This window comes from Perna viridis, chromosome 2 (genome assembly GCF_037379345.1).
Source record: "Perna viridis isolate PV_CMFRI_1.1 ecotype Kerala chromosome 2, ASM3737934v1, whole genome shotgun sequence".
NCBI lineage: Eukaryota > Metazoa > Mollusca > Bivalvia > Mytilida > Mytilidae > Perna > Perna viridis.
This window is the reverse complement of record NC_142446.1, coordinates 59,798,280-59,824,427: the sequence shown is the minus strand read 5'-3', so window position 1 is coordinate 59,824,427 and position 26,148 is coordinate 59,798,280. Positions and strand designations below refer to the sequence as shown.

The 26,148-nt window shown below is 33.5% G+C and overlaps 1 protein-coding gene across 5 annotated transcripts; it reads left to right on the top strand.

Moving 5' to 3' along the window:
• Window positions 1-306: 306 nt before the first annotated feature.
• On the top strand, window positions 307-16,272 carry LOC148626290 (uncharacterized). 5 transcript variants are annotated; one of them, XM_088570171.1, is made up of 6 exons: window positions 333-408; window positions 637-793; window positions 4,403-4,534; window positions 8,079-8,126; window positions 10,896-11,198; window positions 15,907-16,272. In XM_088570171.1, the coding sequence occupies exons 4-6, from the start codon at window positions 8,084-8,086 to the stop codon at window positions 16,071-16,073; spliced, it is 513 nt and encodes a 170-aa protein (XP_088426297.1). In that variant the 5' UTR covers window positions 333-408; window positions 637-793; window positions 4,403-4,534; window positions 8,079-8,083; the 3' UTR covers window positions 16,074-16,272. The 5 variants fall into 5 exon arrangements, with proteins under 5 accessions (XP_088426299.1, XP_088426295.1, XP_088426297.1 ...); XM_088570170.1 differs by lacking the exon at window positions 637-793; XM_088570172.1 differs by lacking the exon at window positions 4,403-4,534.
• Window positions 16,273-26,148: the final 9,876 nt, after the last annotated feature.

Here is a 26,148-nt window from a genome sequence, read left to right as displayed (position 1 = left end):
ATTTAAGGCGAATTGTGTAGTTCAATGTTCAAAATTTATTATATCCAAAATCAATGGCCTGCTAAGGACAGAATAACAATACAAATTATATGATTCAATAACGATACCGTATTTGACAAAAGAAAAAAAAAAGAGTATGCAATAGTGTACATGAGTATATTTATAAAATAAGATAAATAATGCTGTAGGATATATGATAGTTGGGATTCGTTATGGGGTTACAGGCGTTTGAATTGCGTACTATAAGGTATGCTTTTTCCCTATTAATTAACCCTCCCTGTGCCTAGTCATTCGGGGTATATAAACTAAGTGACGATCTGTCTAGGTATGAGGCCGATTTGTCTTGGTATCGAAAAGTCTTTCATATGTACCGAAATGTTCTGGTGATTCCTTCCACTCGTTGCAACTGTAAGTGTCCAAAATAAGACCAAGTAATGCATGTTTCTTTGTAACACGTATAACACAGAGACCTGAAATCCAAAATTAATTTCAGAAGGAGCTTCTCTCGTAGAGATTAAAAACAATATACCAAATCCTCTCCAACACTACTTGATCAATCAATGCAGTTCATGTGAACACAGGAGATGGAAAATACTTATTTCCACACTGCTCAAAGCGTAGTTTTCGATTTTTCAGTGCCATGAAATTCAAGTTGAGTGCCAAGCATTGTTTTTCTCGAAGTACACATGAAATATTACTGTCAATGACATTGGCAATTAAATCTAGTCAGCGAAGTTAGTGCAATCTTCTTGCAGTACGATCTGGAACAATTTGCTCCAGATTAGCTTTTAAGGTTTGTACTAATAGTGCATGTACAACAAATAGATTAGTTGATACTGCTATTGCACAGATGCTTGATGCATGTGCTTATTCACTATAAAATGTGTTTACATATAATTTCATGAGATCAATTTTAGATCATGCATAAGTTGAGAAAATTCACCCTTTGTTTTAGTGAATTACATGTATGTGCCATTCACAAAATTGTCTCCCTCGACAATGATCAAAGTGCCATTGTTGGAATAATATTTGCTTTTCCTATTTTTCCCTAAAAATAATGTAATAGTAATTGAAAGAGTGTGACAACTTTAACCAAGGCTAATTTTTTGTTGCATCTTGAAGTAAACAGATTGTGGGAAACAATTTCAGTTGTTTTACTTGCATCAAGCAGATATACATGTAGATTAGAATAATAATAAAAAAGTCAACTTCTTACAAGAGTTAGTTTGAATAAATGTAAAGCATTTTGTTTGCTTTGCATGAGAAATCAAATTGTGCACGAGATTCTAGACCAAATGTGTAAGTTTGTGATAATTAAAAATTTACTAAAAACATGAGGAACTGGTACAATTAAGAGTGAAACCTGTTCATTTTGTAAGTTGGTAATTTGAAATAATCTTGATATCAAGAGTTTGGTATGAAATAAAATGCTGAAAATTACTTATGTAAAAATAACATCAGCCTGAAATCGGCTCCCTGGCACTGTATGTTGTATGCACAGATCAGTCCAGACTATGCTTCAGTAGTATAGGGATTAGTTCAGAGTCAGAGCTTATTCTTATTTTCAATTCCTCAATGACATACCCATACATGTAGATCTTATATCAACAAACAGGTTATTTGCAGAGGATAAAAATTTGAAAAAAGTACAGGAAAGGGAAGCTCTTTTCAAAATGGCTACTAAAAGTAGACCACAGGGAACAAATTGCAAAATTTTGTCAATAACTCTTAGCTAAAATCTGGCTGGGAGTAAAGTTGTTCAGCACAGTTGGATTGACAGAAAGATTTTCAGAAAGATCTGTTGATGGATGTTCGAGTTATAGGTCCTGAAATGGATTTTTTCCCCCAAATTTGAAATTACTGGATGGATTGAAACAATACTTCAGAAATGATTTGGAATTAGAAACTGTGAAAAAAAGATGTAACAAATTTCCATGTTTACAGTATACATTTCATGTAAAGGCAGTTGATCTTGTTACTTTTGTGCATCTGATTGCACACTCACTAACTTGATAGAGAGAAGATAATGCAGTGTTCTAGGATTTTTCAGGAATTGAGGTTTCCTCAGGAAATAATCCATATAAAATCAACTTTCCCACAGTCAATGACTGCTTTCCTAACAAAACAAATCCTAACAGCATATGAAGTTTTCAACTTGCCACAGGAAAGTGTAACTAAGTACCTAACTTTCCCTGACTCAATTTTCACTTGCCCCGGGTATCAGGAAATATGAAGTAAGAATAAAGGTATGTTCAGCCGGTGTGGCTATCATCATTAACAGATTTTTTTTGTTGTTTTAATGTGTTCAACTCTCTGAAAACAATTGCAACAAAATTTATTGAAAGTTGGCATAATTTTTTTTTAGGATTTTCTCCACAAACTGATCATTTAAAATTTTTCATCAGTCAAAAAACATGGCAGTTGTTACTAAAAATAGTACATACATGTAGTGGACTAAATGCTTTTTTTGCTATTTTTTCCTCAACTATAGAAGAATAAAGAAAATGATAGCTACCCATAAGAAGAGGCCATGTGAGCTATTGCCATCACTTGGTGTCCGTCGTCGTTGTTAACAATTTTTCAAAAATCTTCTACTCTGAAACGCAGAGAGGAATTATATGAAACTTTGCATAGATGTTCCTTAGGGTATCTTGCACTAAAATTGTGTTTAGATTTTTGATCCGTCAAAAAACATGGCTGCCATTACTAAAACTAGATCATAGGGGTCAGACTGTAGTTTTTCACATATATCTCCAAAACTGCTAGATTAAGCCAAATTTTGACATAGGTAAAAGTGTTCAACATGATGAGATCTATCTGTAATCAAATTTTCATTTTAATCTGTCAAGGTCTCACTAACCACTTCTAACGTTTCCATTATTTTACATGTTAAAAAAAAGTAATTTTGAAAGTTTCACTGTGAATTCCCAGGACAAATGACATCTTAAAGTTGCATACCATTGCGAAGCTTGGAAAATAAGGCTTCCAAAATCATTATGCTAATGGTACGATGATTGTAGAAATTCTTCACAAAGTTTACTTGAATAAATAATACAGAAAATCCACATTTTTACCTTTTCTGCTGACAGCATGGAGGCAAATTACTCACACATGTAAACAATATTCATACACTTTTGTAGTTAATTGCATATATGATTTTAAAGTACACATTCTCAGCTTTATTTTGACTACTTTTAATCATAATACACACAAATAATGCACTTACAATGCATATGTCTAGGTTCAGTGTGTTTTGGATACTACATAGAGGGGTGGCCATTTGACCTGGAAGTCGTTAGTGAGACCTTAAAAACATTTTATGAGTTCTTATATTTTTCTGTTTTTACATTTTATGAAAGCTTGTGGTACTGTGAGTCTATTAAGACCAAAACTATCAAAATCAGACATAGGACTTAAAAAAAATGGTAATTTTTATATCATGCCCCTCAGTGATATTTTCCTTAAATTACTAAAAAATGACAATTTGTCACACCAAATTGATACCTATGATAATTCAAGAAGTTGTAATAGTAAATATCATTTGTCATTATGAAAGAAGGATAGATTTCAACAATTTATGTCATACCTATTTCATCACTGTGTGACCATTTGAGTACTTTGGGTATCCAAGCAGTGACGTTAGGTATTTCAGGGATGATGTCAAGTTATGAGTCACTTTTACTGGTAAAAATCTTGTTATTTTTTAAAATACCTTGCACAATGCACCTCTTAAAATATAGCCAGATTACCAATATCACTACACTGATTTTATGGGAAAATGGAAATAGTGACCCGGTAAGGCAATTTTCCTCAAATTATGCATTTGGTACTACATAGAGGGGTGGCCATTTGACCTGGAAGTGGTTAGTGAGACCCAAGCCATTTAGGAGTTATTGCCCTTTCTTTGATGTTTTCTTGCTATTTTTAATGTTACATGTATTTCTTTAAAAAATCTTCTCTCACACTACTTGACCAATTGGAACCAAACTTGGTATGAATGTTCTTTGGGGTACCTTGCACAAAAAGTATGTTTAGATTTTTGATCCATAAAAAACATGGCCGCCATTACTAAAAATAGAACATGGGGTCAGACTAGATTTTCGATTATATACATGTATCTCCAAAACCGTTCTGATTAAAATTCTGACATAGGGTAAAAGTGTTTAGCCTGATGATGTAATGATCCTTATGATATTATTAGGCAACTTTTTGTTAAATTTATTGTCATTGAAAGACAAAATTTAACAAGGTGAGCTATTTCGGCTCCTGGGAGCCTCTTGATTTACTTGCTTTGATTTCAACGATAATTGATTTATATAATAGACATGGTCTCCTGATGTGAATGGTAATTATGAAAATTTTGGATACCCATGGTTTAACTTCATTTTATGTTCTTTTGCAGCAAATGTGTAACGGGCTAATGCCCTCTCAGACCTGATGGAATAATAGGGCATAGGGAGACACTTGCCAAAATTTTTTTCCAGAGATTCTGAAAACACTTTGAAGGCATTTCCAATATTTTACAGTGTCTTAGGTACTCTTTTGAACTTACAGCATTTATCAATATATGCTCTTTTTCCGCAGTTTTTCATCAAACATGGTAACAAAGCATGATACCTTTACTTACTTATTTAATGCGGTATGGTTTGTCAGGTGAGCGATTTGGGCTCTATGAGAGCCTCTTGTTTTTACATCTGATTGAAACGGATCTCTTGGATACAATGTATTATCGCATACCAGATGAATGGAAACACTATTGATTTTTGGGGAATTTTGTTTGCAGTCAAGGTCACAGTTGTCAAAAAAACTTTTTTTAAGTTTCTGGATAATTACTCGACATGTTTGCATTCGATTCAAATGGAACTTTGAGATATTGTACCAGGTAAGTGAGAACCCTATTGATTTATGGGTAATTTCATGCATGGCCAAGGTTACAGTCACAAAAAACTTTTTTTTTTCATGAAAGTATTTTGGTACAAATAGTGTAACGTGCATTAACTTTCAATGTCATTACATTCCACCAATTTTGGTTGAAAACAAGTTACTTTTGAGCTGTGTAAGGCTATTTACCATGTGGTCAATTTTAAAATATTTGAGGAGTACATAAGAATTACTCTTGTGTGCCTATCTGTCAATAACTGTTCATCTTTCTGTTCACATTTCACATAAATGGAACCCCTATCAACTATATGATGCATTTCAGTGAAACTTTTTTTAAATATTAACCATCATATGTAGACAAGTGCATGAAGGAAGGTAATTGCTGATGGCATACTGTAAATTTTTAAAGAATTTTTTTTCATGCTAAGACCTTGCCAGCACTAACATCTTGAAGGATTTTTTACATCCAGTATACATTATTTGTTCAATTTTATACTAACATCAATACTGACTTAGGTAGTCTTTTTTTGTAACTACTACTAGAACAACCAGAGCATATGAAGGATATATTAAGAATTTAACACCTGTATGAGTGCAAGATAGGAAAATCTCAGACACCCATGGGTCATTTTCTAATCATTCTCAAACAAGACTCCACAGAGGTAAAGAACTATAATCTTACCCAAGGATGTCTGAAATATCCCAGTCTAGCATGAGAAGAGCTGGTGTATGCTCCTTTTTCTCACTTGAGTTTGTTTTCGGATTAAGGATTAAATGTTTGAATTGAAATTACCTACATTTTTAACAGCTGATGACATGGCCAGTGACAATGTAACTGCCTTCCATCCTAATATTTAGGAAAAGTGTAAATTTTTACTTGAAATTGTGAGTTTCGTATAAAGTTATTCCCAAAGTATTTTGAGCCTTGCTGTTCTTACCAATTGGTTGTGTTTACCTCCACCTTAACCTGACATCTTTGACCTACTCCTCTAATAAACCAAGGAATAACAGACAGACACACACACACACACACACACACACAAAGAAATGAAACACAGCAGAAAAAAACTCAAAGAAATAAAGTGGGAATGAAATAAGAAATGATCAAAAAGAACTAAATTCACCAATGTTGAATTTTTAGCTCACCTTGCCAAAGGCCATGTGAGCTATTTCCATCACTTGGTGTCCGTCGTCGTCAGTCGTCGTCATTAACAATTATACAAAACTCTTCTTCTCTGAAACTACTGGATTGATTAGAACCAAACTTGGTTTAAATGTTCCTTGGGGTATCCTGCTTAGAACTGAAGTGGGGATTTTTGATTCATCAAAAAACATGGCTGCCATTACTAAAAATAGAACATAGGGGTCAGACAGTAGTTTTTCACATATATCTCCAAAATCATTAGGTTTAACTAAATTCTGACACAGGTAAAAATGTTCAACATGATGAAATCTATCTGCGGTCAAATTTTGGTTTCAATCCATGAAGCCATGTTGGAGTCATTACCCTTTTTCAACGATTTTTGCCATTTTTAATGTTATTTCTTTCAAAAATCTTCTCCTCTGACACCACCTGACCAATTGGAACCAAACTTGGTATGAATGTTTCTTGGGGTATCGTGCATAGAACTGATGTGAGGATTTTTGATTTGTTGAAAAACATGGCCACCGTTACTAAAAATAGAACATAGGGGTCAGACAGTAGTTTTTCACATTTATCTCCAATACCATTGGGTTTAGCCAAATTTTGACGGGATAAAATTTTTCAGCATGAAGAGATCTATCTGTGGTCAAATTTTGGTGAAAATTTGTTGACCCATGTTGGAGTTGTTGCCCTTTTTGGACATTTTTTTGCTGTTTTTAATGTTATTATTTTAAAAAATCTTCTCCTCAGTAACTACTTTCCAGATTTCAATGAAAGTTGGTATTTTTGTTTTAAAGGGCATTCTTAACAAAATGACCATTTGGATTTTTTATCTGTTGTAAAGCATGGCTGCTGTTACTAAAATTTGAACATTGGGGTCAGACAGCAGATTTTTGCATATATCTCCAAAACAGTTGGGTTTAACCAAAATCTGACATGGGATAAAATTATTCAGCAGGAAGAATCTATCTGTGGTCAAATTTTGGTGAAAATTTGTTGACCCATGTTGGAGTTGTTGCCCTTTTTGGACATTTTTTTGCTGTTTTTAATGTTATTATTTTAAAAAATCTTCTCCTCAGAAACTACTTTCCAGATTTCAATGAAAGTTGGTATTTTTGTTTTAAAGGGCATTCTTAACAAAATGACCATTTGGATTTTTTATCTGTTGTAAAGCATGGCTGCTGTTACTAAAATTTGAACATTGGGGTCAGACAGCAGATTTTTGCATATATCTCCAAAACAGTTGGGTTTAACCAAAATCTGACATGGGATAAAATTATTCAGCAGGAAGAATCTATCTGTGGTAAAATTTTGGTGAAAATTTGTTGACCCATGGAGTTATTGCCCTTTTTGGACGTTTTTTTCTGTTTATGATGTTATTACTTTAAAAAAATCTTCTCCTCATAAACTACTCTACAGAATTCAATGAAACTTGACATTTTTGTTTTATAGGGTATCCTTAACGAAATAACAGATTTTTGATCGTTGAAAAAACATGGCTGCCATTTCTAAAAATAGAACAATGGAGTCAGCAGATTTTTGCATACATCTCCAAATCTGTTAGGTTTAGCCAATAGCTTTCAATTGCTGAACTGATCCTTATTATAAGGCTTACAAATGTATCCAATGAATCAAATGGAGTCAAAATTGTCTGACAACTCCTTGTTAGAGTTATTGCCCTTAAAAGGCAAAAATTTACCAGATGAGTGATTCAGGCTCCTGGGAGCCTCTTGTTTTATGTTTGCATTTTTATTTATTAAAAAAGCTACATAAATTACATAAAATTTTAATAAAATAACCCATTTGTAAACCCAAACTGTATACATGGTAGTTACCAGAACATGTACATCTGTATTCATCCTTCTCATCTCTCAGAAGAGTATGAGGTGATTGGTTTAAATAGTTTGAATTGATTAGATGTTTTTGATAAACCTTTGCACCAGGCAAAATAACAAGAATCTTTTGAACTTTGACCTTATTTAACCTTGATAACCCAAGTTGCTTGTATTAAGTGAACAATTTTTTATTGTAACAACTTTTTTTCTTTCTGCAGTAAAAATGGGTAGTATACTGAGTGAAGAACTGAAAAAGATCTATGGAAGTAAGATGTTATTTATGTCAATATTACGCCAGAGTGTATATTCTTCCCTTTGTTAGCTCAGGTATATAATTGTAACCACTTTGCATTTGTCCCCTAACACCAGGATAGGTGTTCATTATTTGATAGATTTCCATCAAATTTCAAGCAATAAAAGCTTTGATGGGAGTGATTTTCAAAGAAATCTGTCCAGGAGAGACCAATCGTTTTGGGAGTTGGACTAACTAAAAAAAAAAGAATTGATTGAAGCTAGTGACTCCATTTTCTTGAAAGATTTCCTTCAAAATTTGGTGAAAGGTTAGTTGCAATTACTTTTGCCATTTACCAGTCTTCACTTTGACATTCAGAGCACTGTGCAGAAATAACAGTGTGTCAACACTAGGTGACCGTCATGGCAATGTTTTAATTAGATGCTCTCTATTGATGTAATGATTCTTGTGACAATAGTACAGTAGGATCAAGATTTAAATGGCTGACAAGACTATTTTTGACCAGTGGAGCAGTTCAGTCTCTAGTTGAGTTTTTAGTTTGATTTTGATTTTTTTCCTTTGAAAATCCGAACCAGTGTTTTTCAATCAGATTTCAGATATCTCTTACGTTTTTGCATTATAAGGGGTCATGAGGTTCATCACTCATCTACTTTCTGTTTACTGATAGACTTTTAGTAATGTTTCACGTGAGGCATACCAGTTAATTGGAATTTTTGTAACAGATTTCTTATCTTCTATTGTAGGGAACAATAAAATTGCTTTTGCATGATGACTAGTACTGTTGCTCGTCCACTTCTTCTTTACTGTACTAGGACTAAGTAATTTTTTAAGTGATGCATAATCAAAATTTTTGTAACTGATTTCTCAGCTCCTTTTGGAGGGAAGTTTAAATATTTTGTGTATTGCTTTTGCATGAAATCTATAAGCATTTGTGATTCTATATAGATGGACACCATGCTGTAAGCGATTTTGGTTGCTGTGAAATATCAACTTCCTTTTTTGTGGGCTTGTACAAGTGGCGGTATACCTAGTACAACATTGCATGCAAATATTGGTTTAGTTGTATTATTAACACTGTTACTGTTTATTGATATGATCATAATGTCAATGTTTTGTCCCATGTGGTTGAACAAAATTCTTTGACATTATACATGTGTAATTTTCAAGTATATTTAGAACTATTAAATCAAATATAAGAACAGCGTTCCAATGAAAATTTTTTTAACTTCACTGAAATTTTCTAAGTCCAAAGGCCATAAATTCCGTAAAAATCATTCATCTGTAACCAAAGTCAAACTTAATCTGTAACTTCTCATAGTAACACTACATAAAAATATAAAATCATTTGGTAAAAGCATTACAAAAAAAGTATGGATAACTAAACTCACTGAAATTTTCTAAGTCCAAGGGCCATAACTTCTGTAAAAATCATTCAACTGTAACCAAAGTCAAACTTAATCTGTAACTTCTGAGAGTAAGACCACATACAAAATATAAAATCAATTGGTAAAAGCATTACAAAAAAAAGTGTGGATAACTTTAAATTCACTGACATTTTCTAAGTCCAAGGACAATAACTTCTGTTAAAATTATTCAACCATAACCAGTCAAACTTAATCTGTAACTTCTCAAAGTAAGACTACATACAAAATTTATATTTAAAATCAGTTGGTAAAAGCATTACAAAGAAAGTCCAAAGGCCATTACTTCTGTAAAAATCATTCAACAGTAACCAAAGTTGAACTTAATTTGTAACTCCTCATAATAAGGCCACATACCAAAAAACAAACTTATTTGGATAAAGCATAACAAAAAAAATGAAATTAGAAAAAAAATAAATAGTAAATACTTTTTGAGATTACCAAAAAAACGCCTTTAAGTAAGCTCTGACAGGTCCAGACAACAAGAACAACAAAATCCATATTAACAAAACAATCAAAGTAAAACAAAAAGATAAAGTAATGACTCAAAGACACATTAATGACCAACATCTCCTGAGTATAGACAGGTGCATGTCTGTTTTTTTTGTTTTTGCCATTTTGCCATTACCGGTAGCTGTATTAAGCTGAAATTTTATCAAGAAAGGGGCCAGGAACAAGCCATTTCCGATTGTTTAAACCTCATAAGTACAACTCCTCTGAAACAACTCGAAGGGAATTTGATGGAATTATAAAGAAAGGTTGGGCAACATATATAGATGTACATAATGGAATATACTTACTTACTTAGCAAATGCTTAGACTATCAAACTTTAGGTTAAAACCTTGTAAGCCCAACTCTTAATCCACTGAAGGATTTTTATGAAGTTTCATGGGAAGGTTGGGTATCATTTGTAGATGTGCAAGAAGGAATATAATTACTGTTTTAGGACTTAAAAGGGAGATAATCCATCTTAAGGCATTTTCATTTCTTGATAGTGTACAGCCAAATGTGGCCTGTAACTGTTTCTGAATTAGAAATTTGCATGCATGATTCACCTCCTCTCTGATTTTTATAAAGACTATTACTTTAATTCAAGACTGTTGTTTAATTCTGATTGGTCAAAGTTGTACCATTGCCACTTATAGTTTTTTTTTTTTTTTTTGGGGGGGGGGGGGGGGGGGGGGGGGGGTGGGGGGTTAATGTAAACTTGCAGGTGAGTAATCCCATTCAGGCTTTTTGCAGATTTTTTTTCCGGGTTTTATTGGGATTAAAAGCAACAAATAGGGTGATTTGCCTATCATATGCTTCAAGTGAAGCTATTCATTCACTAGTTGCCTTATTATATAATATTCTATTTTAGGTATAGCAAAGGAAAATAATATTGCAGATAGACAGAAAGAAAGTTCTGAAGCAAATCAGATTCATAAAAAGGCACATTCAAATTTAGATAATACAGGGCAAACTTATACAGAAAATGACTATCAAAAAGTAGTGGACAAGTATTTAAATGGAAAAGACTGTTTCTCATGCAAAGTGATAGCAACTGTTAATCCTCTATTGTTGGCAGGGTTTACCTTATTTGCTTATAGAAGAAACAAAGTAACACATTTGAAGCCAGCTTCACGGTATGCTTTCCATGGGCTCTATCTATCAACCATTGGGTGTAAGTATTTTTTGTTGCTGTACATTAGAAAATAGGATTGATATTAGTTCCCTGGGTTTACCATAGGGGACTTCTACTATGTTATTCTTTCTGTCAGTCTGTTGTGACACACATCCTTTATAATTTTTTTTTCTAAATGTGTTTAGATGCCAGTCTCTATCAATCCTCCTATCACACATACCAATAGTTTATCCTATTTATCTGAATACTAACTCATATGTTATGCCAGAGCTTGCTGAAACCACGCTGACTTTATGTTTTGTGCTAGATTTCTTACAATTAGACTTCCAGAATATGATTATGTTGCCACAAGTCATCACTACAAAATGTTTATGGTACCCACCTGCACCATTAGAAATGATATTTGTTTATTGTATCACAGTTTTTCTAAACCCTTTTTCCTCTACCCAGGATGTAACCTTTTATTGGCAACTCAGTGTTTCTAGAAAAGCAGAGAACAATGCACCTGGTCTCAAGTTTTTGGTAGAGCCCAGGTTGCTCATTTACTTTTGTTTCCTTGTTTATTTCTTGCTCCTTTTTTCCCTGACTAGTTTTGAATATTTTGGTTATGTTCTTTTGATTACTGTTCAAATTCTAGATTCCATATGTTGAAATGATTTTTAACCACAAAATTTGTGGTTGTTTAGTGGTTTGGGCACTGTCCTCATATGTGTCTTTATCATTTATGTCATTGCCATGTCTTCATTGGTAGACACCTTTTCTTTGTGATTACTTGTATATTAGTTAGTTGATCTTTTTGAAATATAATGTCAAGGTTCCAAACCTCAAGAGGAAATATGAGCTAAAAAAGGGCCAAAGCACGCATTTCATTGATTTAACAATATAACTCCAAGAAAAGCATATGGATGTATACATGTATGATATTCTTCTGCAATATTATATACCATTTGATGGTTGAAAATTTTATGTTTTCAGATGGTACTCTCATTTTATTCTTCTGACAGAGCTTTAATACACACCAAAAGGTTATTTAATTTCATGCATGAATTCCTTTTAGAAATTCTGTGTTCTAAATATACTGTTATCACAAAAATCACTATCTATTGACTTTAATATCTTTAAAAAAAGAGATGGCCGATGCAGCAAAATTTTGTTCTTTTAACTTAAAATTTTCTATATTTCATTCAAGAAACACATGGGATGCAATTTCAATTTCCGATGCAATTTTTTCGAATGCCACTAAGTTATCAGTATTTGGCCAATCGGGAAACAGAATTGTGATCAGGTGACTTGGGTTTCCATAAAATAGCATCTTTAAGGTCAAAGGGTAAAAAGCGAAACCATACCGATTGCGTTGAAAAAAAACACCATGTGCAACAGTTGTGACATATCTCTTTCATAACAGTTTATTATATCTCTTGCCTATATAGTGTCCATCCATTTGTCTATTTGTCCTGTCCATCCATTCGTTTGTTTGTCCATTCCCAGATCTAATTGGCAGCACTTCTTAAATTGCTGAATGGATTTCAATTAAGCTTTCAAACTTCTTTTATCTCATGATCCTATTTCAGATCTCTTATTTTGTTTTTCCATCTGAATCCTGCTGCAAAACACAGACTTAGTCTTTGGTCAACCTAGAAGAACCATCTTCTAATTCCCAACTCCTTTTAAATGGCTGATTGGAATTCAATTTAACTTTTACACCTTCTTTATCACATGATGCCATTTTGCACCTCCTATTTTATTTTTCCATCTGAATTTTTTTTTAGATATCCAGATGCAAAATATGGACTTTCTTTTAGGTTATGAGTGGTTTATTGTATATAGTATTCTTTATGAGAGTTAAAGAAAAATACACCAGCTAGGTCAGGGCCATTTTATCAGTTGCCTTCAACAAATGTGGTGCAAAAATAATCGCGAGATCGATTTCTGTTGGTAAAGAAGATTGATAGGTTTTTGTGTATGGTCAAGAGATGAGAATATTCTTGACAGGCCAAAATCAAAATAAAATTTCTTCCCACTTACACTACCTACCCATAAACATTGGCCTTATCCAAATAATGTTATTGCCATTATTATTGACAAGATTTAAAAAAAAAATTCAAGGCAAAGTTATTCACTTTTCATACAACTGCAAAAATTTTGTGGTCCTGTAATGGTATGATACTCTCTTTTTGTCAATAGACATAAGCATTTTCTGAATGTCTGAATAATAACTTGAATTGAAAGTGAATGAATCTCTTTGAAATTGTATAACAAGGTGCCATGCCAGCAAAGTAAGGAGGGGGATGATTTTTGGGGTTAAGATTTGAACCTTTTTGGAATCAGGGTCCTGAAACAAGCATTTTCTGAATGTCTTGATAATAACTTGAGTTGAAAGTGAATGCATCTGTTTGAAATTGTATAACAAGATGCCATGCCACCAAAGTAAGGAGGGGAATAATTTTTAGGGTTAAGATTTGAACCTTTTTGGAATCAGGGCCCTGAAACAAGCATTTTCTGAATGTCTTGATAATAACTTGAGTTGAAAGTGAATGGATCTCTTTGAAATTGTATAACAAGGTGCCATGCCACCAAAGTAAGGAGGGGGATGATTTTTGGGGTTACGATTTGAACCTTTTTGGAATCAGGGTCCTGAAACAAGCATTTTCTGAATGTCTTGATAATAACTTGAGTTGAAAGTGAATGGATCTCTTTGAAATTGTATAACAAGATGCCATGCCACCAAAGTAAGGAGGGGAATGATTTTTGGGGTTAAGATTTGAACCTTTTTGGAATAAGGGCCCTGAAACAAGCATTTTCTGAATGTCTTGATAATAACTTGAGTTGAAAGTGAATGGATCTCTTTGAAATTGTATAACAAGATGCCATGCCACCAAAGTAAGGAGGGGAATGATTTTTGGGGTTAAGATTTGAACCTTTTTGGAATAAGGGCCCTGAAACAAGCATTTTCTGACTGTCTGGATAATAACTTGAGTTGAAAGTGAATGGATCTCTTTGAAATTGTATAACAAGGTGCCATGCCACCAAAGTAAGGAGGGGGATGATTTTTGGGGTTACGATTTGAACCTTTTTGGAATCAGGGTCCTGAAACAAGCATTTTCTGAATGTCTGGATAATAACTTGAGTTGAAAGTGAATGGATCTCTTTGAAATTGTATAACAAGGTGTCATGCCACCAAAGTAAGGAAGGGAATGATTTTGGGGTTAAGATTTGAACCTTTTTGGAATCAGGGCCCTGAAACAAGCATTTTCTGAATGTCTGGATAATAACTTGAGTTGAAAATAAATGGATCTCTTTGAAATTGTATTACAATATGCCATATTTATATATATATGGATTGATTTAATGGGTTGTGACTTCGACCAAGTAAGAATTAGGGACCACAAAGCAATCAGAAATAAGTATTTATTTCTGATTTCTTGATAATAAGGTCAGTAATAGATATGGATTGCTTTGAAATTGTACCACAAGGTACCACACCATTCCCCCAAAGGAAGGTTGGAATTGATTTTGGTGGTTTAGTCTGGAACCATTTAGGAATTAGGGGCATAAAAGTAATCACTTTTATTCTGGTTAAATTATTATTCTATGTCAAACATCTAATTGTAATCAAATTTCAAAGATGTATCAAGTTTGAATGGTGTGTCCATATTTGCCCCAACTCTTCAGGGTTTCGGCCTCTGCTGTGTATCAAGCTGTGCCCCGTGAAGCATTTTATTTGAGTATGTTTTTTTTTTCAGAATCCAGTTGAATTTTCATTGGAGCAAAGTATATTTCAGTAGAACAACAAGTAATAATTGCACTTACAGCTAGCCATACGTCAAATGTTCAGTTTAAGAATTTTTTACTATAAATGTTCCAAGAAAAAATATTTCGACCTTAAAATTTCAAACCATTAATTGAATTATTAATTAAATATTTAACATAAGCATTGTATCTAAAGTTGATGAACTTGGCCAAATGAAATAATCTGTGGTGTTTTTTTTAACTATGTTAATTTTCACCTGGGTTAATTACCTTTATTTATTCAATTTATGTCATGTTTGGCTTATGTCGAACTTGAGTTGTCTCTCTTAATCTGCTTGTAGTGGTATGACTTTGAGAAAGGACAAGAATGTAAAGATTATTATTATTTACAAATCAATCAATCAAAAGGTGTAATATTGGTGAAGATAAGACATACATTTTGTATTTAGATGTAAGGCATTTACCATCACTGTCAAAAATAATATTAAAACTAGGCAGATCCAAGGCGTGGCCCCCTTATAAATTTGATACTTAATGAAAATAACTTATTTTGATGTGTATATGCACACATTAAAAAAAAATGTTTAACAAAAAAATATTTTTGTGGGGCCTTCTGCCCCCCCCCCTCCCCTCTTTCGATGATTCTCTGGATCCACCACTGTCTGTGATACTCCTTTATGTAAGGAGAAGAATGTTCACCCTTCCTTTGGGATCCTTCCTTAGGGCTTAAGTGCTAAAATGTGTTCCATCAATGCAACCAAAACATTTGGAATTCCTGTCATGGTAAAAAAAATCTTATTTAATTTCCTGTTTCCTTGCATTTATTGGCCACTTTATAAACTCTTCCTTCCTTTCAACTAGCACAAGTTACTTGTACCTTTAGGCTTATCAACAACCCTTGACACCATGCTCTTATCAAATCACTTGGTGTCCCATACAACAGTTGAATATTCAATACAAATGTAGTCACTATTCTTGTATTATTTTACTTTTATAGTTTTCCTAACCATGTCATTTCTGAGTTTAACTGGATCATATACACTAAAAGACTCAGAGGAAGGTTGGTCTGAATATTTGCGAAGAGACAGACAGACAATGGTAAACCAGATACGCTCATTGTATAGGTCACCAACTTCGAAGAGATGTGAAAGTGTAGACAAATGATGCATATTTATTTTTATATCAAGGCAAAGGAAATGTGTTTGTACAATATCATGGCACTGGCAGTGATGCCCATAGACATCTAAGCAAGCACTTGAAGGTTTATAAAGTTGTACCATAAGGTTCAATACCACAAAAGATAGGCTGAAGTTGGTTCTTATGACTTGAACCATTTAGAAATAAAGATCTTAAAAACAGTGAATATGAAATTTATTCTGATATTGCACTTTTTTGTAATTTGTGCAATATATTACTTGGCATGTCAGTTGGTCTGGTGGTGTTTCATTGTCGCCGTTAAAAGAGGCCAAAAGTCAAAGTTTTCTTTGGTTCAGACATGAACGTAACCATTTCTTTGAAATTGTACCTAGATTTAATATGTCCATTTAAGGATTACCATATTCTTGGTATCTGCACAAAACTTGGGTAAAATTGTATGAATTTCTTTGATATTGCACCACAAGGCTCCAAATTCTGTAGAGTGCCTAGGCTTGAATGGGATTATATGTTGTGACTGGGATCATTTGATAAAGCCAAAAGATACTTTAAATAAACATTTTTCTGGTTTAAATTCAATGACTTGTGTAAAAGTGTATTGTAAAAGTTTTCTCTAAATTTGTAGCAAAATGTTTCTTAAAACATCAAGCTGGGAGAGTAATCTAAAGAACCAATATTCTAGCAGAAATCAAAAGAAGAAAATTCAGGGACAAAGACCAGACATGGAAAACTGACGCAACAAGGAATATAAAATAACCAAAATAATACATACAAAGCAACAAAAGTAAATGAGCAACTTGGACTCCACTATAAACTGGGAGCATGAACCAGGTGCAGTGGTAGGGAAAGCGTCCTCTGCTTTTCTAGAAACACCTGCTAAGCTGCTCATAAAAAATCAAGTTCAGGGTAGATGAAAGAGGAAAGGAAAAGTGTGACAGGTTGAAAAAATAGAGATATTCTTGGGAATTGTGTTATCCCCCATTTTTAGCTAATTTTTACTAAATACAGGCCATAGGGGTCAAATTGCAGAATTTTGCAAATAACTCGAAAACAGTTGGATTCAGCTGAAATCTGGTGGTGTAAAATTGTTCAGTATGATAGGATGGACCTATGCAGAAATTTTCAGAAAGATTGTTGACAAATGAATGAGTTATGGGTCCTGAAATGGTTTTCCAGAATTTTACATTTCCAACTTTGAAAATCTCTGTAACTTCTATATAGACTGAAATAAAATTTAGCATAAATGTTATTTAGAACATCTTTAACAATCTGTGCTTGGGGATTTTTTTATCTAGTGAAGAACATGACCGCTGTTACTAAATATAGACCACAGGGATCAAATTGTAGAATTTTGCATGTAACTCAAAAGGAGTTGGGTTTATCTAAAATCAGGCAGGGAGTAAAATTGTTCAACTTGATTGGATTGACCTGTGCTGAAATTGTCAGAAAGATCCCTTTATAGATTAATGAGTTATGGGTACTGAAATGGATTTTTTTTCAGAATTTTTGTATTTCCAACTTTGAAAGTCTACTCCTGAACTACCAGATGGATTGCAACCAAACTTGGCATAAATGTACCTTACAATATCCTTAACAATCTTCCTGTTAATTTTTGATCTGGCAAAAACCATGGTCAATGTTACTAAAAAAGAACATAGGGGGTCCAATTGAAGATTTTTGGAAATTGGTTTAAGCTGAATTCTGATACAGTAAAATTGATCAACATGGTGAGACTGACCTATGCCGAAATTTTCATAAAGATCTGTTGACCAATGTCGGAGTTATTGCCCTTGAAGAATAAAAAAATGACGAGATTTGTTTTATAATATGAAAACTCAGTAGATAACTAAGATGTTTTCTATGATTAAATGATTCTTGTTACAATAGTACAGTTAGGTCAAGAGTCCAGCTTTAGATAGATAAAAAAAACTATCTGTGATCAGGTGAGCGATTCAGGCTCTCTAGAGCCTCGAAATACATATTTTTTTTCCTTTCTTTCTGTCTTGACTCCCTTTTGGACGTGCAACTCCTGGATGACTACTGTGCCATATTTTAGGAAACTATGTAGGTAGTGATCATGAGGACATGATATGTAGTTAAACAACATGAGGACATGCACCAGCGTACAACCTAAATAGAAAGACCATCAAAATGTCTTTAAAAAAGTGTAAACATGTCTTTAAGCTCTGAAAGGCCCTGACAACAAACGATCCGCGGTAACAGAACGGTGATAATTCTTTAAAATCAATTAAAATGTCAAAATCTCGATCACATGCGCTATTAATCGGAGACTCCTATATCACCCAAGGGCCACAGGGTTGATACCACATGTGATACAGATTTTTACATGTCATGTTCATTATATCATATAGATATATATTAACTATACAATTATAGTTAGTGAAAGATGCAATATAGGTCCAGGTGTGATATAGCCGAAAGGCCGTAGCAAAGGGGTGCGACGGGTGCAATCGCACCCCCCCCCCCCCTCTTTTGAAAAAAAAAAATATAAAAAAAAACTTTGATTTACATCTTACCCTGTAATTAAAGAGAAATCATACCTAATAACCAAGTAAAACTGCTTATCAGTGATCACTTCACAACCCCCCTCCATTCAGAAAACCTGGCTACGGCGCGCCCTATTAGAGTATGTCATTTAGGTCTAGGGCGCGATATAGGTCTAGAGGTGTAATACAGGTAATGCGATATAGGATTTAACTGTCAAATCAGCGAAGCAAATTTTGGTCGTTCCCTCCGCGGGACTCGAACTCTTACCGCTGTGGCGTCTATGGCAACACCGCCTGCACCCTTGACCACTTGGCCAGCTAGGCGATATAAAAATGCAGCTTTCGCTGGCCGGGTCATTCCATCTCGTAGATTAATCTAGGGCTTCCCATGTAGATTTTGAAGGTGGAGGGTTGTGATCATGCCAAAGTACTTTGATATGGATTGAAATAAGTTTTTCGGGCTTAAAATGTTCCTATATTTATCATCGAACATATTTAATATTGACGATAACATCAACCGCATAATACGATCGAGCACACAGTTTGTAATTCAACACTTCTGATTTCCTCTTAAAAACAGCTATATGTCATAAATAGCTGGTATACATACATCGAATACCATATTAGGTACATTGACTCCATGAATAAATAACGTAAGAATACGTTTATCTCGAATGATATTAAAAATAGTCTTAAATGACCAGGATTAGTGTAATGTCCGGACGAAAATAAATTACATACGCGTCTTGTCAACTTACAGCAAGATATGTCAAACTATTGGAAGTTAAACATTTGCCTTTTAATTGAGAGATGGGGGCGTAGCCAGACTTTCTTTGAAGTGGAAGCCCAGATTCGGCAGGGGGTCTAGGGACCGCTCAAGGCCCCCTGTGGTTGACAGGAACCGAAGCACCATGAAGTTTCCGGTGTTAGAGCGTTTTACACCCATAAAACAGGGGCGTAGCTAGGCCTGTTTTAGTTGTACGCAAAATTACGGCGAGGGGTCTTGGGGGGGGGGGTCGCTCAAGGCCCCCAGTAAGTCCGGCAAGGCAAAGCCATGAGGGAAACTCCTGAATTTTAACGATTTTGGAGCCAGTTTTTCAGAGCCTATACTACGTTCATGGTATGCATATGTGATAAATAACCTTTATTTCATCTTTAAAATGTGTGTTTTTATTTTTGTTACTTTTTCCTAAAGTACGCAACTGCGTATTTGCGTATAGGCAGCTACGCCCCTGCATAAAAGTTAGTCAAAGTTTATGCTAAAAAAAGGCTTTACTGCCAGATAATTTTGTGGATTTTTTATTTCTTTTTCTTTTTTTTATAAACAATAGTGGACACAGACTGGTATTTCCCGAGGGGCAAGTAAGGATGCAGACTGGTATTACTTGAAGAGCAAATTTGAACATGCATACTTTTGTCTTGAATGTGTTTGCATTGTCTAGAAAACTCCTCAATTTATTGATATCAATAATTGAATTATGCATATGTTGATAAGTATCCATTAACATATGTTACTAAATATCGACTGACGCCATTACATGGGGAACAAATTCCACAATGGCTTGCCGTAACCATAAGACACGTCATATACATATAACAATGTTTCTTTATCGAAGGTGTACATGCATGGGTGTGTTGAATTTGATATGTCGTGTTAAGGATTGACCATTTTACTTTATGTACGTTAACTTGGTAAGTTCTGGACTCTCAGTTTTTTTTTTAAATTAACAGAAACCAACAGCCTGGTATCTGTCAGTTACAAAGATGGCCCTAATTTGAAAACGGTAGGGGTCATAAACTCAAAATTAAAGAGGTGCATTCCTTTAGTAGTTAGTAAAATCATATCAAAATTTCATAACAATTAATTAACCATAACTAAAGGCATCTCACGAAAACCAAGTGAATATGGACGACGACGACAAGGACGCCGCCGACGATGACGCCGCTGTCAGCACCATACCAATATACGACCGCATTTTTTTTACATATATAAGGTCTTTGATTTTAAATTAGTCTTAGACAGTTCTATATTAAAACAGAATAAAACTAAAAATTTTCCCACCTACAGTCATGTACTCAACAGAAAACATTCAAAATTCTTATGAATCAAAATTACAATACCGGTATATGAAGGACGTTAAGGCTAAATTCCATCGATACTGGCTCACAGTTAACACTTCAAAATCAATATTTCAACTAAATTTGGTATCAAACAATTTTATCAACTTCTAAATAGCCTGAAAAATGTTTCCTATACTATAGTACTTGTTTTGCAGCTGTATAAAATATATCTAGAGGCACTGCTAGTATTATTTGGTTTCAGAACCAACATAACGCGTATGTACATTCAGTACTTCACAACACTGTCATTTACTTTAGAATCTCTATTTCATTAAATCTTGTAAATCTTCACAATTTAACAAAACTTAGTTGTTTTTATGTGTGTAGTATTAATGTCTTGATACTTAATAAAATCCCCACCCTTTTAAAAAATGTTCAAGTATAAATGTGACTAAAATTATATTTTTATGTACATGTACAAACTTTACTTTATCAGCATGAAGTCATACACAAAAAATTGTTCAATTAAAATCATATAAAGAGTTGTCAGTTCATGTAGTCTGACATATACATATATAGCAAAACTAAAAACCGTTGGAGCACTTACATGTACACTGTACTTTTACGTGTACATAATGTCTATAGGTATAATGTAGAGTCCCCGAAACTTCATGTTACAGTAATGGGCAGCTAGTTGGACTACCTCAACTCAACAGATTCCTCAATGCCATGTGTTTTGCGACTAAATAGCTTGCCAGACAACCTCTAGCACTGCTTGAGTAATAAATAGACCATCCTATTAGGCCTAAAAATATGTTATGTTTCCGCTCGCCCGACCGACCCTCCTTCAGCCCCCTACCCGAAAGTTTTTATTTGTTATTTTGAAAAAGAATAATTATAAAGTCTGCCGATTGTCATTCAGAAAAAAAAGAAGTCGAATATAAAGCCATAGATTTTTTTCCTATCTTACATGGAAAAACAAAGAGAGATATTGGTTGTTTATATTTAGATTCGATTGTAAACACACATGACGTGAGTTGTCTCTTGGCACTTTAATTAAATATTTTTTCATTTTGACCACCGCCGTTAAAACAAAAAAAAATATCTCAAGGACCGAATCCCCAAATGGATTAGGCCGTGGACTAAATCTATTAGTTTTTTCGTATTTGGTTCATTGTTTTCTAAGTTTGGTGTCACTATGACTTATTACATTTTTTAAATTTTAAATAAAAATAAATCCCTACCTACCGACCCGACAAAATTTTAGAATGGTGATCGGAAACATAACATTATTTTTTCGGCCTTGGAGATTGACTGGCTTGCACTATTAAATTGACCAACCTTTCGGTCTTACATGCACTTGGAGGTGTTGATTTTATCCAAAAAGTATTTTGCTGGGTCAAAGATTCAGCAAATGTTGTAGGCTGTACAATATATAGCGCACAGATTACAAATTGGAACACTACGTCACGGATCGACATTAAATCACGTGATAATGCATTTAATGAATTTAATGAATGAATGATGTCCATACTATGCCCGGGGACTGTGTAAACGTTTCAATGCTTTACAGTAACACCGTCCTTGAGAGACTCCAAATGATGGCCAAGAGCGTTAAGAAGCCCCTCTGGCCGTCATGTATTACAAATATCACTTATAAGTGCAAACCGGGACTAACAGTATTGAGTATATATGTTAGAACGAAAACGAAAATTAAACCAAGTATAGGAACACGTACAGTCAGCTGATGGTCGGCGCCACTCATATCGTGCAAATGATTGGCTAACACTGTGTTACGAAAGATTTTTTTTGGGGGGGGATATTAGTGGGTGTCATCCCAGTTGTCCAACATTTTATAATTACAGGTAAAAATGTGTGGGACAAGTGGGAATTGTGTACATGTTAATTAGTTGTTTTCACACCCTTATTACAATAGGTAATTATGTATAGTCTCTTTCAGATTCTTTTTTTATTCTCTAAACACCATTACAGTACAGAGAAGACAATACAGTTAATACATAAATATTCAGCGCATGACAATTGTGGAAACTATAATAAGATAACAGAAAAAAAGATTAAGTAAATAACATTTTAACACATTTTGACAAATTTCAGATAGTGGCATTGTAGAGGACTAACCTTGAGAAACATTTTTAAAATCAATTTCGATGAGTTTAACAAATTTACATAGGTTTCGTAATTCATGCTTGTTTTTTGTCTGAAACAGATCTTTAAATTTCAGAATATTCACTCGCTCGAAATATCTTTTGTTTAAAAATTGCTTCCTCGTGTCCGAAAAATGGAGACATTGGAAAATGACATGGAACTCATCTCCATGTTCTCCATTATTACATAAGGTACATAAACTTGAGTTATCAAAGTTTTGCCAAGTTGCTGTTTCGCTTGGTAGTCTATGGTTGCCTACTCTGAATCTACAAAGAGTAATAGCATCCTTTTCGTGTAAAATATCTAAATAGTTTTCGAATTCAAATTTTTCTTTAATCAATTTATAACAAAAGCATTTATGCGAGTTTTCTACGTCGGATCTCCATGTTTGTTGAAACTGGTCTTTTAATCGCAGACTAATAGATTTTGTAAACCACTCTGAATGAAAACCTCCCGCAAACTGAATGTGCCAAATGTTCCCAAACCCACAATTATCTAGAGTGTTTTTAGTCATGTTAACCCATGGGGATTCAAATATGTTTTGAATATATAGTTCATACATATATCTATAAAGTACATTTGAAAGTTTACTGGATTTGCCATTTACGAGTCTAGACCAATATCCCATCATACGAGACTTAATTTGAACAGCTAAAGGGTAAGCACCGAGCTCACCATATATCATATCATTTGGCGTGCTCCTCTTTAAGTTAAGCAATAGCTTACAGAATTTCAAATGAACCCTCTCAATAATGTCTAAGTTAGTATGGCCCCATATCTCGCAACCATATAAAAGAATAGGTTTTTACTATCTTGTCAAATAAGTCATATTGGTCTCGTATTGACAGGTTATGTAGTCTACCCTTCTTAAGAACATCATACATAGCTATGGTAGCCTTTTTAACATTCATCTTTTTCGCTGATGTTAAACTGCCTGATCTTGAAAATAATTGACCGAGGTATGAAAATTCTTTAACAATTTCAATCGCATTACCGTTATATGAAAAATGTGTATTTCTAGGTATGCGACCTGAAGAAAAAATGACTACTTTTGTTTTATTAGTATTAACATACAGTTTCCATTGAGTGCAATATTCATAAAATTTATCAATTTGAAACTGTAAATCTTCTTTTGCCTCTGCTAATAACACTGTGTCATCAGCATATAAAAGTAAAAATAGTTTGATAAATATGTTGAGTTGATCACCTATCTCATCAGATAGGCTGTTCAACCCCCTAACATCAGTCTCTACGAAGAATTGTTCTAAATCATTTAAAAATAAGGCAAATAAGAAAGGAGATAAATTTTCTCCCTGTCTAACACCAATATTACATTCAAAGTATTCAGACATACTACCATTGTATAAAATTCTCGACTTAATACTACTATACATGTTGAAAATAATATTATACATTTTACCATTTATATTGTTTAGTAACATTTTATTCCAGAGACCAAGACGCCAGACTTTATCGAAAGCTTTTTCAAAATCAATAAACAAACAATATAATTTCTTCCTCTTATATTGTCTTATCAGATCAAAAAGGGAATTCAGAACAAATAAATTATCTATCGTTGAGTATCCTGGTCGAAACCCTCCCTGATTTTCACATATCAGGTTCACTTCTTCTGAAAATTTGTTCAATCTATAGTTTAAGACAGAGGTAAACAATTTTCCAAAACAGCTTATAATAGTAATAGGCCTAAAATTCTTTGGATCGAATTGGTCTCCTTTGTTCTTATAGATTGGTATAATATTACCAAGAAGCCACTCATCGGGAACAATGCCACTATCAAAAATTATATTAAATAATCTAACATATACATTAGGCATGATAGAGAATGAATATTTCAAATATTCATTTACAATATTATCGTCACCTGACGATTTGTCATTTTTCAAGCGTTTTATAACTTGTTCTATTTCTTCATAAGAAAAAGTATGATTAATTTGTTCATTTACAACATCTACCTCGGGTAGATCAAAATCATCATTGTGTGGATTAATGTTAAGGGTTTTGAAAAAATCAAATAAACTTTCTATTTGAATATCTGGTGACTTTTTCTTTTTATAACCATTTATAGTTTTCCAATACTCCTTTGGGTTTTTAGTTTTCAAATTATTTAATTTCCTTTTTAACTGCTGCCTGTGTAATTTTATATTAACATCCAAAGTGGATTTGTATTCTTTTTCTAGTTGCTTTGTTTGATTCTTCAAAGCCTCTGTTTTAGTACTTCTAAATTGACGTTTTGAACGTTTATAACGCCTTCGAGCTAATTTACAATCAGCACTGAACCACGGTTTATCATTTTTCTTCTTTTTATTTTGCTTATTAGAAGGAATATATGTTCCAAAGGTATTTTCGGCAGCATCTGTCAGAATTTCACCAACTTTCTGAACGAGCCCATTTATAATATTTTTGTCAATATTGTTCATGTTGACATTTTCTATTTCTTGCAAAATAATATCAATATTTTGAGTATTTAAATAATTTTGAAAGTCGCCAGCTTTTTCATTATCCCATCTCTTAGTTTTCTTGATCAGTGATACGTTTTCTTGCTCCATTTCATTTGGTTTACTAATACATTTCAAAACAAGATGGATAGGATTATGTACATCAGACAATAACTTACTAAAATCTAAAATTGAAAACTCATTTATAATGCTAAAAAATACTGGAGAGCAAACAACAAAATCTACAACACTAGTTCCTTTACAAGTAAAATTTCCAACATTTTTATCATCTCCAGCTCTACCGTTAACTATAAATAAAGAGTTGTTTCTACAGAACTCTAGTAAGGAGTTACCAAAATTATTCCTTATTTTGTCACAATTAGTTCTATCTAATGGTACATTCAATTCGTTCAGAATTTCTGAACCATTAGTTTGACTTTCTAACTTTCTGAATATTATCTAATTGTATTATGTAGTATCTACAGATAAATTGTTCCTGAAGTATATTTATTGCTATAAAATATGTAACTTAATATAAAATAAAATAGATCTTTTCCAATCCTTTGTACTGATGCCTGGTAACAGAGGGAGATATTCCATGTGGATAGTTTGAATGCATTTTGAACTGTGCTTTCTGATGATGCTTTTTCCATTTTAATATTTTTCTCCTTGGGTGATAATTGAAACAACAATAATTTTTTTCTAATATTTATTAATTGCTTTATGATATATTTCAATATTTATGAAAATAACAAGATTCACAAAAATTAACAGAATGATAATAATGCACTATTACAGTATAAAACAAACAGTAATATGTTCATACACTTCTACCCAAGGTGAATAAGCTGAGATGCCGCATCAGCATAATTGATAACTGTGATTTCCCCGTTG

What these genes read in the sequence shown, in the direction of transcription:
- LOC148626290 (XM_088570169.1), top strand. Translation starts at nt 366, where the DNA reads ATGTACCGAAATGTTCTGGTGATTCCTTCCACTCGTTGCAACT. An exon ending in TCCTTCCACTCGTTGCAACT is followed by an intron (nt 409 to 8,078) that starts GTAAGTGTCCAA and finishes TTCTTTCTGCAG; the next exon opens with TAAAAATGGGTAGTATACTG. An exon ending in ACTGAAAAAGATCTATGGAA is followed by an intron (nt 8,127 to 10,895) that starts GTAAGATGTTAT and finishes ATTCTATTTTAG; the next exon opens with GTATAGCAAAGGAAAATAAT.